A 16,856-nucleotide genomic window follows, 5' to 3' on the forward strand; every position below is an offset into this window, starting at 1 on the left:
TCTGTCAGGTCCCATACACTTTTCAGCATTTTGCCCAGGCTGAGCAGTAGCCTATGTCATGATGTTCAGTCTCATTTTCCTCCAAAAGTGCAACAAACTGCCTGTGATTCAAAGCTCTTGCCCTGATGAAGTTAACTATTTTAGTTACAACATCAACCACATGGTTAATTTTTAACACTGACTTACACAACACTTCCTGATATATAATACAATGCAAAAATACCAATTTCTGTCAGGGTCAATTTCTGTCACTTTATCCTGCATTCTCTTTAAGAGTCCAACATTTTTTCCCATTAGATTTGGACAACCATCCGTTGTCACACCCGCCAGCTTGTCCTGTTTTCGTCCCGTGTCCAAACATGCATTTACTTCCGTGAACAAATCATTACCAGTTGTTGTTCCTTTCATTGACTGCATGGCTGCCAGCTCCTCCGTGATTTTAAAGTCCGTAGTTACCCCACGTACAAAGATGAGTAGCTGGGCTGTGTCACATACGTCGCAGCTCTCATCCAAAGCCAAGGAAAAAAAGTCAAAGTTGACCGCTCTGTGCTGCAGCTGAAGCTCCAGATTTCTCATGATGTCCCCATTCCTTCTTGTTACAGTGCGTTGGGAGAGGGGCACATTCTCAAATGCCTCTTTTTTTCTCCGGGCATATTAGTTCTGCAGAGTCCAACAAGCACTCCTTAATAAACTCTCCTTCAGAAAACGGTTTACTGTTTCTGGCTATTTTGTGGGATATGACATAACTTGTCTTGGCGTGAGCTGACATTTTGAGGGCTAGCCAGCAAGCATCACTTTTAGCTGTTCACGCACGCACATACACGCGCATGTGCGTCCATATGTAAATAAACAAAGCATCCTTTTCAAAACAAAAGCAACACAGTTGTATTGCGTGCATTGCGTAAATACTTTTACATTTATGTTCTAATTTAAGATTGACCTCATGCGGGCCGGACAGGAATGACCCAAGTGCCGGATATGGGCGGCACGGTGGCACAGTGGTTAGCACTGCTGCCTCACAGCGCCTGAGACCTGGGTTCAATTCCCGCCTCAGGCGACTGACTGTGTGGAGTTTGCACGTTCTCCCTGTGTCTGCGTGGGTTTCCTCCGGGTGCTCCGGTTTCCTCCCACAGTCCAAAGATGTGCAAGTCAGGTGAATTGGTCATGCTAAATTGCCCGTAGTGTTAGGTAAGGGGTATGGGTGGGTTGCGCTTCGGCGGGTCGGTGTGGACTTGTTGGGCCGAAGGGCCTGTTTCCACACTGTAATGTAAACTAATGTAAACTAAACTAATATGGCCCACGGGCCGTAAAATGCCCAGGTCTGCCTTAGTGACATTGACATACAGAGCAATCTAGTTGTACAAATCCACACTTCCCTGAAAGTGGCAACACAGTAGATAAGACGATCAAGAAGGCATATGGTATGTTTGCCTTTATTGGTTGGGGCACAGAGTATAAAATTGGCAAGTCATGTTGAGCTGTATAATACTTTAGTTAGGCCACATTTGGAATATTTTGTGCAGTTCTGATCACTAGCTACCAGAAGGATATAAAGGCCTTTGAAGATGATACAGGAACAGTTTACTAAGATTTGGAGGGTTTTTTTCACTTGAGCATCAAAACATGAGGGTGACGTGATAGAAGCTTACAAAATTATGAGAGGCATAGATAGTCAGAGTCTCTTTCCCATGATAGAAATGTCAATTACTAGCAGACATAGGTTTAAGTTAAAAGGGGGAAGTTTGAGGGAGATATGAGTGGTAAACATCTGGAATGTGCTGCCAGAGGAGGTGGTGGAGGCAGATACAATAGCAATGTTTAAGAGGAAGTTGACAGATATATGAATAGATGGGGAATAGAGGGATGCAGAACATGCTGAGGCAAAAGAGTTTTAGTTTTGAAAGGCATCGTGTTGGTGCAGTCATGGTGGGCCAGCAGGCCTGTTCCTGTACAGTATTGTTCTTTATTCTTGGTTCTTCCAATTCACTTCTCCATCCCTACTCATCATCCCATTTCCTCCAATCCACCCTCTGGCTTCCTCTTACTTTTGTCTTTGATTTTCTCCTATTCTTCTTAACTCATCTATGTCCAGTTACTTTAATCTATTTTCCATTGACTCAGTTTGACCCAGAAAGTATGCTTAGCATTTGACTTCCTTTATGAGATTAGGAAATATATCACAGATGTACATTAAAAGGCACACGTTGATGTACATTAAAATCTGACAAACCAGTTTAATCAATGATATAATTTACAGTCTATTTCAAGCCTCATACAACAAGGATCTAATGTAACACCCACACCCTGTTCACCAGAATGTATCTTTGATGGTAAATAATTTGTTATTTTATCACAGATTGCTAACTAATATCCACAATCATATATGGTGAAAATATTGATTTGGAGATGCCGATGTTGGACTGGAGTGTACAAAGTTAAAAATCACACAACACCAAGTTATAGGCCAACAGGTTTAATTGGAAGCACTAGCTTTCGGAGCGCTGCTCCTTCATCAGGTGGTTGTGGAGTATAAGATCGTAAGACACAGAATTTATAATGAAAGTTTAATGAATTTATAATGAATTTATAATGAAAGTATAATTTCAGTTACATCACACTGTAAACTTTTGTTATAAATTCTGTGTCTTACGATCTTAGATTCCACAACCACCTGATGAAGGAGCAGTGCTCTGAAAACTAGTGCTTCCAATTAAACCTGTTGGACTATAACCTGGTATTGGGTGAAACTATTGCCATTCATTTAATCTCCAGTTTTAATTGCTTGACTAGTCAGGAACACAGGATGGCCAAAAACCATGGAATTCTGTAAGTCAGGATTCTCCCCACAGTGTAGCTTTAACTCCAAAGTATGTTCATAACATCACTAATTGAATTCACAAAATCACAAATGTTAAGAACAGGAGCAGGACCATTTGACACTCAAGCCTGTTCTGCCATTCAATAAGATCAAGGCTGATCTAATTATGACCTCAACTCCGCCTGTTTGGCCTTCATTGTTTTGATTCCTTTGTCAATCAAAAGTCTACCTAACTCAGCCTTGAATATATTCAATCACCCAACCTCTTTGCTTCTCTGATGAAGAGAATTCCTCAGAATAACCGTTGTCTCGGAAAATAAAATTGTTCATCACAGACTGAAATGGAAAAGCCCTAATTTTTAAACATTCTCCAGCTTAATATACTCCTGGAGAATGGGAAACATCATTTCACCATCCATCTTATGAAGTAACTTCAGGATCACCTTTTGTTCTTGTAAACACCAATTCACTGCATTGGCTTTCAGTTAGGCATGGAGTATTTTTGATAAAGGTCAACTATTTCACTATTCTCACTAGTGGGCAGGGGAGGGGGAGGTGACCATCTTTAAAGTAGGGGAGAGGGAACAATCGAATGTGGCCAGGGAACAGAGTCAATTAAGGGAATTGTCAAAATCAGGAATGGAGTGATGGAAAGGACTCACAGGCTTGAATGCATGACTGGGGCAAAGATTGTCAGAGACCTTCTGGAAGAGAGATTGGAGGCCTAGGGCAAGGATTGCATTCCTAATGGAGAACAGAGAGTGTTTTATAACCTTATCTGTGGTGGGATGGAGTGCTAATTCAGATTGTGGAGAGGATGAGATTGTAGGGGATGTTGTGGAGAAGAACAGAGTTTTGGTAGCATGGGTGTTAAAGAAGTTTCCCAGGTAGGCACAATGCAATCACTAATTTTTTGGATTTAGCAAAGTGTTCATCTTAATGTAACTGTTAGTTTCCTTTATGTTTGAGAATCGCTACTGACCAGACCAAACCAGGAATGTTGAATGATAATAAAGTTTAAAATACTAATCTACCTCCTTGAAGTGATTTGGCTACCTGCTTAAACTTAGATCAGCAGTCTGATTTTTAAGAATTAAATCCTGACTTCCCCATTACCTGACCTAAACCCATTTATTGTCAATTAAAATTCTGCCCAGCATGCATCTGAAAGATATGTGCTTGGATGAATGATAATCACCTTAGTTTACAGGCCTTATGGAGAAATCCTGACATATACGATCGGAAACATCCCCCTTCTGCTTCCTTTGATAAGATTTAGCTGAATAAGAAGGTTTAAAACAGGAGACCTGAGGTGAAATGGAACTGGGAGTTAAAAAATATGAGGTAATAATCTTGCAGTTAAAATGGTTAGGTAATGCAAACACCTCACAAAAAGAGTCAGGATTTGTATTTATTATGTTTTCCATTTTTTGGTGAAAGAAATAAATGACTTTTGGTTTGACTATTACTCTGTATGTTCTGTTGCTATTTAATAAAGCAGCTGAACAGTTCATTCCAGACTTGTTTCACATATGGTTCTCAACTTTCTCTGAAAGAAACTGGAGCAGTTGAGTACAAGTGAAATGTGCCATATCTGGTTCAGTTATATGTCCAGGTTATATGTACATATAATTAGATATTGGGTAGGACCAATATACTTCTGAATATGGAGCATTTAGACCACTTACAAGAGTAACAAGCATCATTTTGAGAGAACATCCAGAGGATATTCAAAATCAGTAACATTTACCTCAAATATGATATCAAGTCCACATAAATATCTGAGAAAATATAAATACTGATGGTCATAAAATTCTTAATTTAGAAATAATCTAAGAAATAGTAGTCAAAATTTAGATGTGGTTTAAAAAATGGCTAAAAGGTTTTAAAGCAGCTATTTTCAGGTTGTTATCTATTTCTAGTGATGAATAATGTCAGAACAATGGAAGATAGTTCCAATAAATCTGACTTCATAACAAAGGTTTCAGTGCAGGAATAGCATAGAGAAGTTACAGAATCAGAAAAAGACTGGAGAGAATATTGCTGAGAAAAAGAGACATGCTATCAAAATGTTTTGATTACATTAGATTACTTACAGTGTGGAAACAGGCCCTTTGGCCCAACAAGTCCACACCGACCCGCCGAAGCGTAATCCACCCAGACACATTCCCCTACATTTACCCCTTCACTTAACACTACGGGCAATTTAGCATGGCCCTAACCTGCATATTTTTGGATTGTGGGAGGAAACCGGAGCACCCGGAGGAAACCCACGCAAACAATGTGCAAACTCCACACAGAGAGTCACCCGAGGCTGGAATTGAACCCGGGTCTCTGGCACTGTGAGGCAGCAGTGCTAATCACTATGCCACCGTGCCGCCCAAATATTTGTTTAAATGTTCCACTGTTCATTTATTAATCTTCCCATTAATCTATTTTCACATTAGATACTCTTTCTTCATTCCTCTGTAAATGCCCTTGTTTGAGTTGTGGTTATTGATTAGATTACTTACAGTGTGGAAACAGGCCTTTCAGCCCAACAAATCTACACCAACCCTCCGAAGAACAACCCACCCAGACCCATTCCCTTACATTTTACCCCTTCACCTAACACTACGGGCAATTTGTCTACTTGCCAACAAATTAGCACCCTTTTCTCACATAATATAAATTCTTGTTCCCTTTGAAATTTGGTATTTTTGCAATTCTGTCCAGATTAATAAAAAAATGAAAAGCTTCAGTGGTTTATGTTTTTTTTACAGAAATACAACATTTTTTGTTGGAGCAAGTCATAAATGGAAAATATGACAGTAAACATTTGCAAAGGATCACATTTTGCAACAAGCTAAATCCTTATTTAATGTGTAACAATTGCATTGTTGTGACCATTACTAGTTTCCTTTTATTTTTTTCTCATTTTCGGTTTGGAACTGAGTTGCATTTGAGAATAGAACTTTGAATTTTGAACAGCAGCTTGTTTCGATAAAGAACAGAGCACAAAAAACAGATGTTTTCCTGGAAACATAATGCAGGTTGATTACTGTACTAAGGACACTAGATGATTCAGCACAAGATGTTATGCTAAAGGACTGGTTAGATATTGAATTTCTCAATCAAGGGAGGACTGGTACTGACTAGCCAATTACAGAAAATGTTGAAGAAGAATGGAAGACAAGGAATGAACTGGCTCTACTTGAGTTTTTGAGCAAGAAGCAGTTTTGTTTTAGAAACTGCTAAACCGGAAAGCAGTTTTTTTTAGTTTTGCTCTTTCTCACCATCATTGACTTGTTGAAAGTCCTGAGGAAAGAACTCTATAAGAAATAAGTATAATATCTCAAGAAATCTGCAGAAGCTGTTTGCATTGACTGGTGACTCTGGAATTCACCAGTCTATAAGACTGTAAGACATACAATTCTGTGCACCTTTACAAGGGATTTCATAAAGACCAAATGTGCATCATTGAAACAACTATAAAACTATCAAATTATAAATCTTTTATTTTCTTCTACTAATTTCTTAACTGTGTCTGTCCATCTGTGTGTGAGTGGGCTATATATTCAAAGAGATTTGGAGATCATAGATATTAATTAGGTTGCCTTGTTCATCTATGTTCTACTATAATTTATTAAGACTACATTGTTGATTTTTTTCAAGTTAAAAACTTGGTATCATGTATCTGTTATTTGTAAAGTCTGATTAGGAGCAATAAAGCAATTTTGAGGGTCATTAAATATTCTAACGTCACTCTGTTACAAATCCAGTGATAAAAATGCTGATTTGGTCTGGTTTGCTATCTTTATATTGTATCAGCATCATAGCGTTTCTTTGAATCTAATGCAAAAACAAATCTTTTTGGTTGTTCTACAGGATATTAATGAAGTGAAGGTGGCTCCAAAAAAGACTTTCCTGAAGCGTGGAGAAGGCATTGCACGCTTTGAGAAGAACAAAGAAAATATCCTCAAGGAAGAAAACAGGAGTCCAGTTTGCAAATCCACCAAACAATTTCCTAAAAAAGTTAGTTTTAGCAGTCAACACCGATTTTCCTTACCCTTGCTCAATGAGAATAAAAAACATCAGAACAAAAAGCAATTAATTTCAAAAAAACAAGTTGATAGTTCAGAACTTGTGGAATCAAAAGCAATGAAGTCTGTCTGTATTGATAACTCCCTGGAAGAGACCAAAATAAAGGATCACACATTGAAAGAAAAACTGGACGAAATCAAGAATAGTACAGATGAGGGTATTCAAAGTGACATAAATGTAGCAGAACCACCAATCAAAGTTGAATCGCCTCATAAATACTCTGACAGAAGGAAGAGTGGATGCCACCATGTTCAGCAGGACAGTCAAGAAGAGGATATTACCACTCTAGAGGAATCCCAAGGAAGAACTAGTAAAGGAAGTTTAAACATAAATGCTCTAGAAAATCAGCACTTAATTGGAGTTGATTTACAATTAAAGAATTGCCCAAATAGTTTTTCCCATGAAAGCATGGAGAGGCAGAACCAAGGCCAACAAATTGGACAGATTAAGATGAACCAGCTACAGGAATCTTCAAATGAACAGCCATATTTCAATAAGGTTTCTCATCTGGAATGCTTAAGTAATAAGAGAACAGAAAATATAGACCAGACGACCAATCTGGACCAACAGCAGGCAGAGAAAGCCCAAAATGAAGATATAGCCAGTAACACAGATTCCAAAAAGTTGCTGGACAGAATAAGTCCAAGCATAGGCTTTAAAAGAATAAATGACAAAATAATTCAAGTTGCTACTGATGGTTTACTGTGCCAGAGTGCAAATTTCAGAAACCAGCAAATAAAAGATCATGACATGGATAGTTTTAGAACTACGGGATTGGTACCACTCGCGAATAATGAACATAGTCTGGGCTTTGTTTTAAAGAACAACAGTCTAAGTTGTGGTGCATCAAATGCTGAAACAGACAGTACTGACAATGAGGATGTTTGTCCAAAATCTCAGTACCACACACACCCTATGAAAGAAATTCTACAAACTTCTGGTCAGACTGACAAAAACTTAGACTTGTCAGATGATGTGGACTATGCGAGTGATGCCCCAAGTGAAATAGAAGAAACAAGTACAAGAGTTCAAACTTCTCAGCATTCTATATACTGTAGGTCAAAATCTGGAAAGTCTACTGTGAAACATAATGCACTGAGCAGCACCAGTAGCAGTGAAAATGAAACTTTAGAGCTCAAGACAAATGAAAGGAGATTTCATTTTCCAAATAACAGGCCAACAAGAAATAAAAACAAGGTTATGAGAAGGAAGGCAAACTTTGTAAAAAAATGTGGCAGTAGTTTTACGAACACTCAAACTTGTGATTCTAAAGAACCAGATCTGATGCAACTTTCTACTTCTGGTCAGTCAGCAGTACTTCATTCTCAACCAAAGATGTCAAGAAATTCTGACCTTCCAGCGCAGATGAACTCAAGCAGTGCAAATATTCAAGGTATGTATCTGTGAAGTGAAATTATTCAAATTCACACTCGAGCTGTGCAACTACAATTCATAATTTTGCTCATTTTAGCAAGTAGAGTATGGTGGAATGTATATAGGAAGTTCTGTTGTTGGAAGAGAATCTTTGAGGAGTGAGGAAGATATATTCTGATGTACTGCTTATAACTTTGATTAAAGATTGATCGAAACTCTGAGCACTTAATACAAATAATCCTGCTTACACCACTTGACTGCTGCAACTTGGTGATGATGACCTTGATAACTCTCAAACAAGCAGAATTGCAGATAAACAAATTGTGGTCATTGCTAAAAGCGACCTATTCTGATACACACTATGGTATTTAAATGGGTTTATGTATAAAGTCATTCTCAAGTAAAGTCTTTGAAAGATTAAAAGGAGAAAAAACATGACTATATTGCTGTACCATTCTTTTGTAGTAATTAATCTCCCATGACGTTGCATACAGGCAAAAAAAGAAAAGTATGTGTGCACTAAATATGTTATATTTTGCCAATGCCATAAATAGTTGCAATAATTTTATAATAAGCAAGGAAAAAAATGCCAAAACAAGTCCTTCCTTATTAATGGGAGAACGCTGGTAAGTGGAGCTGAAATGCGCATCAGCCATGATTGAATGGCGGAGTGGACTCGATGGGCCGAATGGCCTTACTTCCACTCCTATGTCTTATGGTTTTATGGTCTTAATGTATCAGCACTGCCAAGTAATGCTACGTGTCTCTTTGTCAGAAGGTTGTTGGTTTAAACCTCACACGAGATTCTTTAAAACATAAAGGTAGAGTTTCAGTTTTGGATTTAGTCATTAATTCCAAAACAAATTGCCAATTTTGCAATTCGTTTACAGTAACTTCAATGAACCAACAGGCTTGGGTGATGTTTTAATTTTTTTTGTACTGTTCTTGTAATATTTAAGAATGCTAACTTGGTACAGATTGAGTAGCTAGAATGGCTTGATCACAAAAAACAATAATTTTAGTAATGCTTTCTGCCTCTTTAGATTAGATTCCCTACAGTGTGGAAACAGGCCCTTCGGCCCAACCAGTCCACAGCAACCTTCCGAAGAGTAACCCACCCAGCCCCATTTCCCTCTGACTAGAGCACCTAGCACTATGGGCAATTTAGCCTAGCCAATTCACCTAACCTGCACATCTTTGGACTGTGGGAGGAAACTGGAGCACCTAGAGGGGACCCACGCAGACACGGGGAGAACGTGCAAACTCCACACAGCCCGAGGCTGGAATCGAACCTGGGACCCTGGTTGTGTGAAGCAACAGTGCTAACCACTGAGCCACCATGCCACCCCAAAATTTGAGAAAGCCTACATGCCTTGCTGTAATTGTAATAAGCATTTTCAAGGTAGATCGGGGTAAAGTAGTTCCTTATTTTTTAAAAACATTCATTTTGACAGTAGTTGGTAATGTTCTTGCATCCTAAAGTTCCAATTTAATTATTGGATCATCCTTGAAAGCCAACAAATCAATAGAAACTTCCAGTGATGAGTAATTCATCTTAGGGTCAGTGTTTCTTTTAAAATGTAGCTGTTGCACACGGCTAGTTTTTTCAATGTGTGATCCCATCAGATTTATCTATCCTGGTCAAAACTTATCAAGTTATGTGTGTTGTCTAAACCAGCACAATTATGTGGACACTCCAGGCCATATCTTAGTTCAGTGAGATACTGAAGGAGTATTGCAGTGTTGGAAGTGCCTATGTTTGGATGAGATATTGAACTCATGCCCTTGCAGATGGATGTAAATGAAATGCTAGCATAATTTGAAGAAGAGCAATGGAGCTCTTCCTAGTGTATTGGCCAATATTTAGCCCTGACCCAGTAACACAAGGGTGGACATTATCTCATTTCTGTTTTCTGTTAGATTTTGCTGTGCTCAAGTTGGCAGATACATTTCCCTTATTACAATAATGATTACAATTCAAACGTATTTCAGTCTGTAAAGCAATTAAGGTTAAGTTAAAACAGATCTCTGACATCTTGGTGATGTTATCCCTTTCTAAGATCATGTCGTTATCATAGACCAGTGTACTGTAATCACCATAAAGGGTGGAGAAGAGGAGACAGAAAAGAGATGTGAAGGAAGGAAAGAGAATAGGAAGAGAAGAATAAAAATGTTGGTTGAAATGAGTGTATAGAAAGACGAAGAGTAGAAAGGTTAAAAAAAAAGCAGAGGAAAAGGGGAAGAAGATGATGGAGAAAGGGAGAGGAGGGAAAATAACTGTCCTCCAAAAGCCTTAGAATGTAATTTCATCTCCTAAATTTATACTTATCTTTTCTACAGTTATTTGTTGAATAATCCTTGTAATCCAATTTCCACCCCTGCCCATGCAATTAAATGGCTGTAATGAAAGTCAGAAATGATACTGTCTGATACTTGTCAGTGCCTCCCAAATCAACTTGATCGCATTCTTCAGCATGATTGACCCTGCACCATTCCCTTTTAGTTTGGAATCCAACTAGGTGGGAATACTATCCTTATCTAGTTTCTCCCTTACATATGTTTGGAGGAGTATGGGCCAAGCACAGACAGTCAGACTAGTTTAGTTTGGGATTATGGTCAGCATGGACTGGTTGGACTGAAGGGTCTGTTTCCCTGCTGTATGACTCCATGATTCTATGAATATCCAGCCTCTACTTCTGAATTCCAAAAAGATCTATGCTCGTCTCCTTCTCATTTCACATTTATGTGCTTTCCTCTAGTGGCATTAACTGGATCCACAACTTTGGATTCTATATTCACCAAACTGATTCAACCTCTTTATAATCTCTGATTTTGCAAACAAACAAAATAAACTAAATTAGCCCCTCTTGCCTGCATTTGGCCCATATCCATCTAAACGTTTCCTATTCATGGACCCATCCAAATGTTTTTAAATGGTTTAACTGTACTTGCATCCACCACTTCCTCTGGCAGTTCATTCGACACATGAACCACCATCTGTGTAAAAAAAAAGGGGCCCTCAAGTCCCTTCTAAATCTTTCTCCACTCACCTTAAAAATATGCACCCTTGTTTTGAACTCCCCACTCTAAGGAAAAGACCTTTGCTGTTCACCTTAGCTATGCCTCTCGTGATTTTATAAACCTCTATAAAATCATCCCTCAACTCCCAAACTCCTGTGAAAAAAGTCCCAACCTATCCAGCCTCTCCTTATAATTCAAACCCTCCAGTCCCAGCAACATTCTGATGAGTTTTTTCTGAACCCTCATAATATCCTTCCTAGAGCAGGGCAACCAGAACTGTACACAATACTCCAAAAGTGGCCTCACCAACATCCTGTACAATCTTAACATGATGTTCCAAATCCTATACTGCATTCTCAAGCAATGAAGGCAAGAGTGCTAACTGCCTTCTTAACCAATCTGTTTACCTGTGACACAACTTTCAAAGAACTATATACATGAACTCCTAGGTCTCTCTGTTCTGCAACACCACCCAGGGCCCTACCATTAATTGTATAAATCCTGCCCTTGTTCACTTTACCAAAATGCAATACCCCACATTTATCCAAATTAAACTCTATCTGCTTCTCCTCAGCCTATTGGCCCAAAACATCAAGATTCATTTGTAATCTTAGATAACCTTATTTACTGTCGACTATGCCATCTATTTTGGTGACATCTGCAAACTTACTAACTTCTTCCTAAATTCTCATCCAAATTGTTTAATAAATGACAAACAACAGTGGACCCAACACTGATCTTTATGGAACATAAGCCTTCAGTCCAAAAAAACGACCCTCCACTACTACCCTCTGTCTCCCACTGTCAAGCTAATTTAAGCTCTCACCGAAGCCCATATAAACTAATTTTACTGATCAGTCTACCATGTGGAATCTTGTTAAAGGTTTTACTAAAGTCCATGTAGACAATGTCTGCTGCTCTGCTCTCATCAATATTTTTTGGTTACATCTTCAAAAAACTCAATCAGGTTGTGAGACACAATTTCTCATGCACAAAGCTATGCTGACTATCCCTAATCAGACCTTGCCTTTCCAAATGGATGTAAATCCTATCTCTCAGAATCCCCTCCAACAACTTAGATGCTAGACTCACCAGTCTATAGTCTCCAGTCTTCTCCTTGCAGCCTTATAAAATAAAGCACAACAGTAGCCATCCTCCAGTCCTATGGCACCTCACCCATGTCTATAGGTGATACAAATGTCTCTGCTAGGAGCCTCGCAATTTCTTCCCTAACTTGCCACAACATCCTGGGATACATTTGATCAAGTCCTGGACATTCATCCACCTTATGTTTTTTAAGACTCCAGCACCTCATCTTTTGTAATGTGGACTACTTTCAAGGCATAAATATTTATTTCCCTGAGTTTCCTAGCCTCTATGTCTTTCTCTACAATACGCTCTCTTTGACAAAGCCATGTTGACTCCTCTGATTTCCTTGAACTTATCAAAGTACACTGTTATAATGTTTTTAATAATATTCTAACATTTTCCTATAACAGATGTTAAGCTAAAAGGTCTGTACCTTCTTGTATTTTGCCTCCCTTCATTTTTGAACAACGGGGTTACATTAGCGGTTTTCCAAACTAAAGGAATCTTTTCAATCCAAATTTTGGAAAATTAAAACCAATTTATCAACTGTCACACTAGCTACTTCTTTTAAGGATGTGGGGATTTATCAACTTGCAGTTCCAACTATTTACTCAGTACCACCTCTGTAGCAATTGTAAATTTCTTGAGTACCTCCTTCCCTCCCTCCCTTATTTCCTTTCAATTCTTGGTTTATAGCTATTTCTGAAGTGGTATTTGCATCCTGTATAGTTAAGAGTGGTGAAAACTATCTGTTCAGTCTATCTGTCATCTGTTTATTCTCCACTACTAAATTTCTGGAAATGTTTTTCTACTGGGCAAACACTTACTTTATTAACTCTTTTCCTTTAGATTTTATAGTAGTTGATATAACTGAATGACTTTTGGCCATTCATAACTCAGTTTAGAGTCAACCATATTGCTATGGGTCAGGAGTTACATGTAAGCCAAATAAGGTAAGGACAACAGTTTCTTTCCTTCAAGGACATGAGTGAACCTGATTAGCTTTTACAACATTATTAGACTTTTAATTCTAGACTTTTTGCAATTGAATGCAAATTCCATCATCTGCTGTGTTATGATTTGACCCTGAATTCCCAGAACATTAATTGGGTTTCTAGATTACTAATCCAACAACAATACCACTAGGTCTCTGATGTATCCACAAGAAAGAGACCTCACTCTCTTAGGTGAGCTTCTCAATAACTTGCAGCTATACCTGCTTTGTTACAGAGACATCTCTCTCACATGTGCTGGGAAAGCATCTGCCTGCAGGCCCTTTAAGGTTATAAAATGACCTCCCGAGTACCAATGTGGTATTTAGTTGGGACGCTCTTTCATCTTTGAGACTCCAAAATTGAAGTGTGTTCTGACAGTTGTGGCATGCATCCTTCTGATCCATGTTCAGTTCCTTTTAGTTACCGAGGTTTGAACAGTTAAGTGTGGTTCATCATTGTATCTATCTGCCCCTGTTGGTCAGGAAATCCAGAAACAGAAAACTAATTCAGTAGCTGAGTTAAAAAGCTACATTAAAGCCCATTCTACTCATGTTCGCCTTTTTAACCCAGTGCCACCTACCCTCTATGTGAACATGTTCATTAGTTAAAATTTTTACAATTATCTTCACTCTCCGCCCTCTGCTCTGTCCTCCCTTCTGGCTGTTGTTTGAGAGAGCAGATGGGACCTCAGTTATATATGATCTTTATTATTGTTTAGATTAAGGGCTGTTATATTTGCTAATGGTACAAATACAGTCGGAGAGGAGTTGTGACGAAAATATAAAGAGTCTGCAAAATAAATAGATAGGTAAAGTGAGTGAGCAAAAAAAAATGGAATGTGATGTAGGAAAATTAGAGATTGTCCACATTGATGGGAAGAATGGAAAGCAGATTATTGAATGAAGAGACTTCAGAATGTTTCTGCACAGAGGTACTAGGTCACCTTGTACATGAATTACATAATGTTTGCATGTAGGTACTGCAAATAATTAGTAAAGCAAACTGAATGTTGGTCTTTATTGCAAGGGGATTAGATTATAAAATTAAATCTGTTTTATCAGAACTGTACAGGACATTGTTGGAAAGCTGTGTATAATTTTGGTTGTTGTACATAAGAAGAGATATACCTAAATTGAAGACAGGTAAGTAGGCTGATTTCTGAGAGAAAAGATTTGCTTTATGAAGAAAGGTTGAACATATTGGATTTAGTCTTTTTGAAGTTGGAAGATGCTTTTATTAAAACAAATAAGATTCTGCAGGAGTTTGACAAGATGAATGCTGAGAGGATTCAAGTTCTCCCTTGTGTGGGAGCTTAGAACTAATGAGCTCAGTTTAACATTAAGATGTTGGCCTGTTAAGAAGTAGAAGGAGAGAATTTTCTTCTTTCAGAAGTCTTTGAAATTCTGTTCCACTGCTAATACTGGAGACCGGATCTTTGAATCCTGAATTAGACACAATTTTGCTTTAAAGGAGTTGAGATTTGTTTGGGACAGCAAGAAAATGGAGTTAAAGTAACAATTAGATTAGACATAAATTATTACATGGGGAATGGGGTTGAGGAATTGAATTAATCCCCCTCTATTTTTAGTGATATCTGACTATTAATGTTTCATCTGGTAAATAGCTGTCTGTCAGTATTGCTCTGATATAGACAATTTAGAGTAGTGATATGTGTGGTCAAAATGTCTCAAGCATTGTTCCAACCTCCTGAACTTTACTAGCTGTCAGGAACACTTTCTCCATACTTTGTTCCTCACCACACCTGGAACTTAGAATCTATCTTATATGCTCACAACCCTCTAACTGTAAGTTTAGTGTTTCCCAATGCCATTCCATTGTTCCTAGACAATGAGAATACCTTTCCCAATATCTGTGTGAATCCTATGCCTAGGATTCCTTTCCTAATAATTCGAGCATTTCTTAAAACTCCCTCTTCAGTGTTGTTGCAATCTGGGATTCTCTCCCGCATTTCTGGAGCCTGCCATAAAGTATTGGTATGACTGCCAACACTGCATGATCCCAGGACAATCTTTAAAGCTAGTGAATCAGTTTGCCGGTAATACTACATAGCACAACAATTCTATGCATTAAAAAAAAAATCACTGATTTACCATGAGCAATGACATAAGATGTAATAATACTTTAAAAACTTTTATTTTCAGACACTACGTTTCTACTTTCGCCATTAAAACTTGCTACTTTCACATTTATAATGGAATAAAGAAGAGAGTAGCCAATATAGATATATATGCCATAGACCAGATAAATTATTATGGAGACTGAAGAAATGGCAGAGACATTGAACAAATATATCTGTTTTCATAATAGAAAATTGAGGATTACTTACTAGAAATAAAACATTAACTATGGGCTGGTAACAATGATGAAATTAGGATAATTACTGGCAGCAGAAAAAGTATACTGAAAATAATTTGAGTGATTAAAATCTGCCAAACTCCCAGGACCTTATAATCTATGCATTCAGGTTCTAAAAGAAACAGTAGCAGAGACAGTAGATGCACAGGCTAATACTTTAGAAAAAAATCCAGATTCTGGACTAGTCTGTGCAGATTGGAAGTTAGCAAATTTAGTGCAGCTATTCAAGAATGGAGGAAGAAAGAAAACAAGGGAACTATAGGTCAATTAGGGTGACATCAGTCATTGGGAAGATGCTGGAATTATTTATTGGAGAAAACTTAACAATGCAAAGTGTGATTAGCTCAAATAGCAAATTTGACATATTTATTAGTTTTCTGGGGGGATAAAAATAATGGAATTAATAAAAGGAAGTCTATGGATGTGGTTTACTTGGATTTCAAAAAGAAAATTGGTGAGGTACCCTAAAAAAGGTTAACACAAGATAACGATTTGTACACTTGAAAGTTTTAAATTAGTATGGATAGAGGATTTGTTGATAGAAAGTAGGAAGCCAGGACATTTACAACTTGTGGCTAGAACTTCAACTTATGTTGATGAGAGAGTAGGACAAGTGGTATACATAGTGTGACACACAGTTAATGAGGCATGTTTGGAAAAAAATAGCACAAGAAAACTCACTCGGTCTCTTCAAAATGCTACTAAGCTGACTTCTGGCAAGCTTCAGCCCTATGATGTGATGGAAATTCATAGACTTGTGCAGCACAGTCCAACTCGTCCATCCTGACCAGATATCCTAAGTTAACCTAGTCCCATTCACTAGCACTTGGTCTATATCCCTGTAAACCTTCCAAATTATATACCCATCCAGGTGCCTTTCAAATCTTGTAATTTTACCAGCATCCATCACATTCTCTGTCAGTTCATTCCATACACTCACCACCCTCTGCGTGAACAAGTTGCTCCTTAGATCACTTTTATATCTTTCCCCTCTCATCTATGCCATCTACTTTTGGACTCCAGTAACTTGGGAAAAAGACCCTGGGTATTCAGGAAAATTAACGTTTCGGGCAAAAGCCGTTCATCACTTTCAACCTGGT

General features: G+C 38.1%; 1 protein-coding gene across 1 annotated transcript in view; it reads left to right on the top strand.

Moving 5' to 3' along the window:
• LOC122552959 (uncharacterized) overlaps positions 1–16,856 on the top strand; it is a 207,083-nt gene that overhangs the window by 73,281 nt on the left and 116,946 nt on the right. The window contains exon 7 of the mRNA XM_043696273.2: positions 6,686–8,294. Coding sequence (XP_043552208.2) covers positions 6,686–8,294 — 1,609 coding nt within the window. The remainder of the gene's footprint in view (positions 1–6,685; positions 8,295–16,856) is intronic.

Source organism: Chiloscyllium plagiosum, unplaced genomic scaffold (genome assembly GCF_037043375.1).
Source record: "Chiloscyllium plagiosum isolate Xiang-an unplaced genomic scaffold, Cpla_swu_hap1 HiC_scaffold_10, whole genome shotgun sequence".
Taxonomy (NCBI): Eukaryota; Metazoa; Chordata; class Chondrichthyes; order Orectolobiformes; family Hemiscylliidae; genus Chiloscyllium; species Chiloscyllium plagiosum.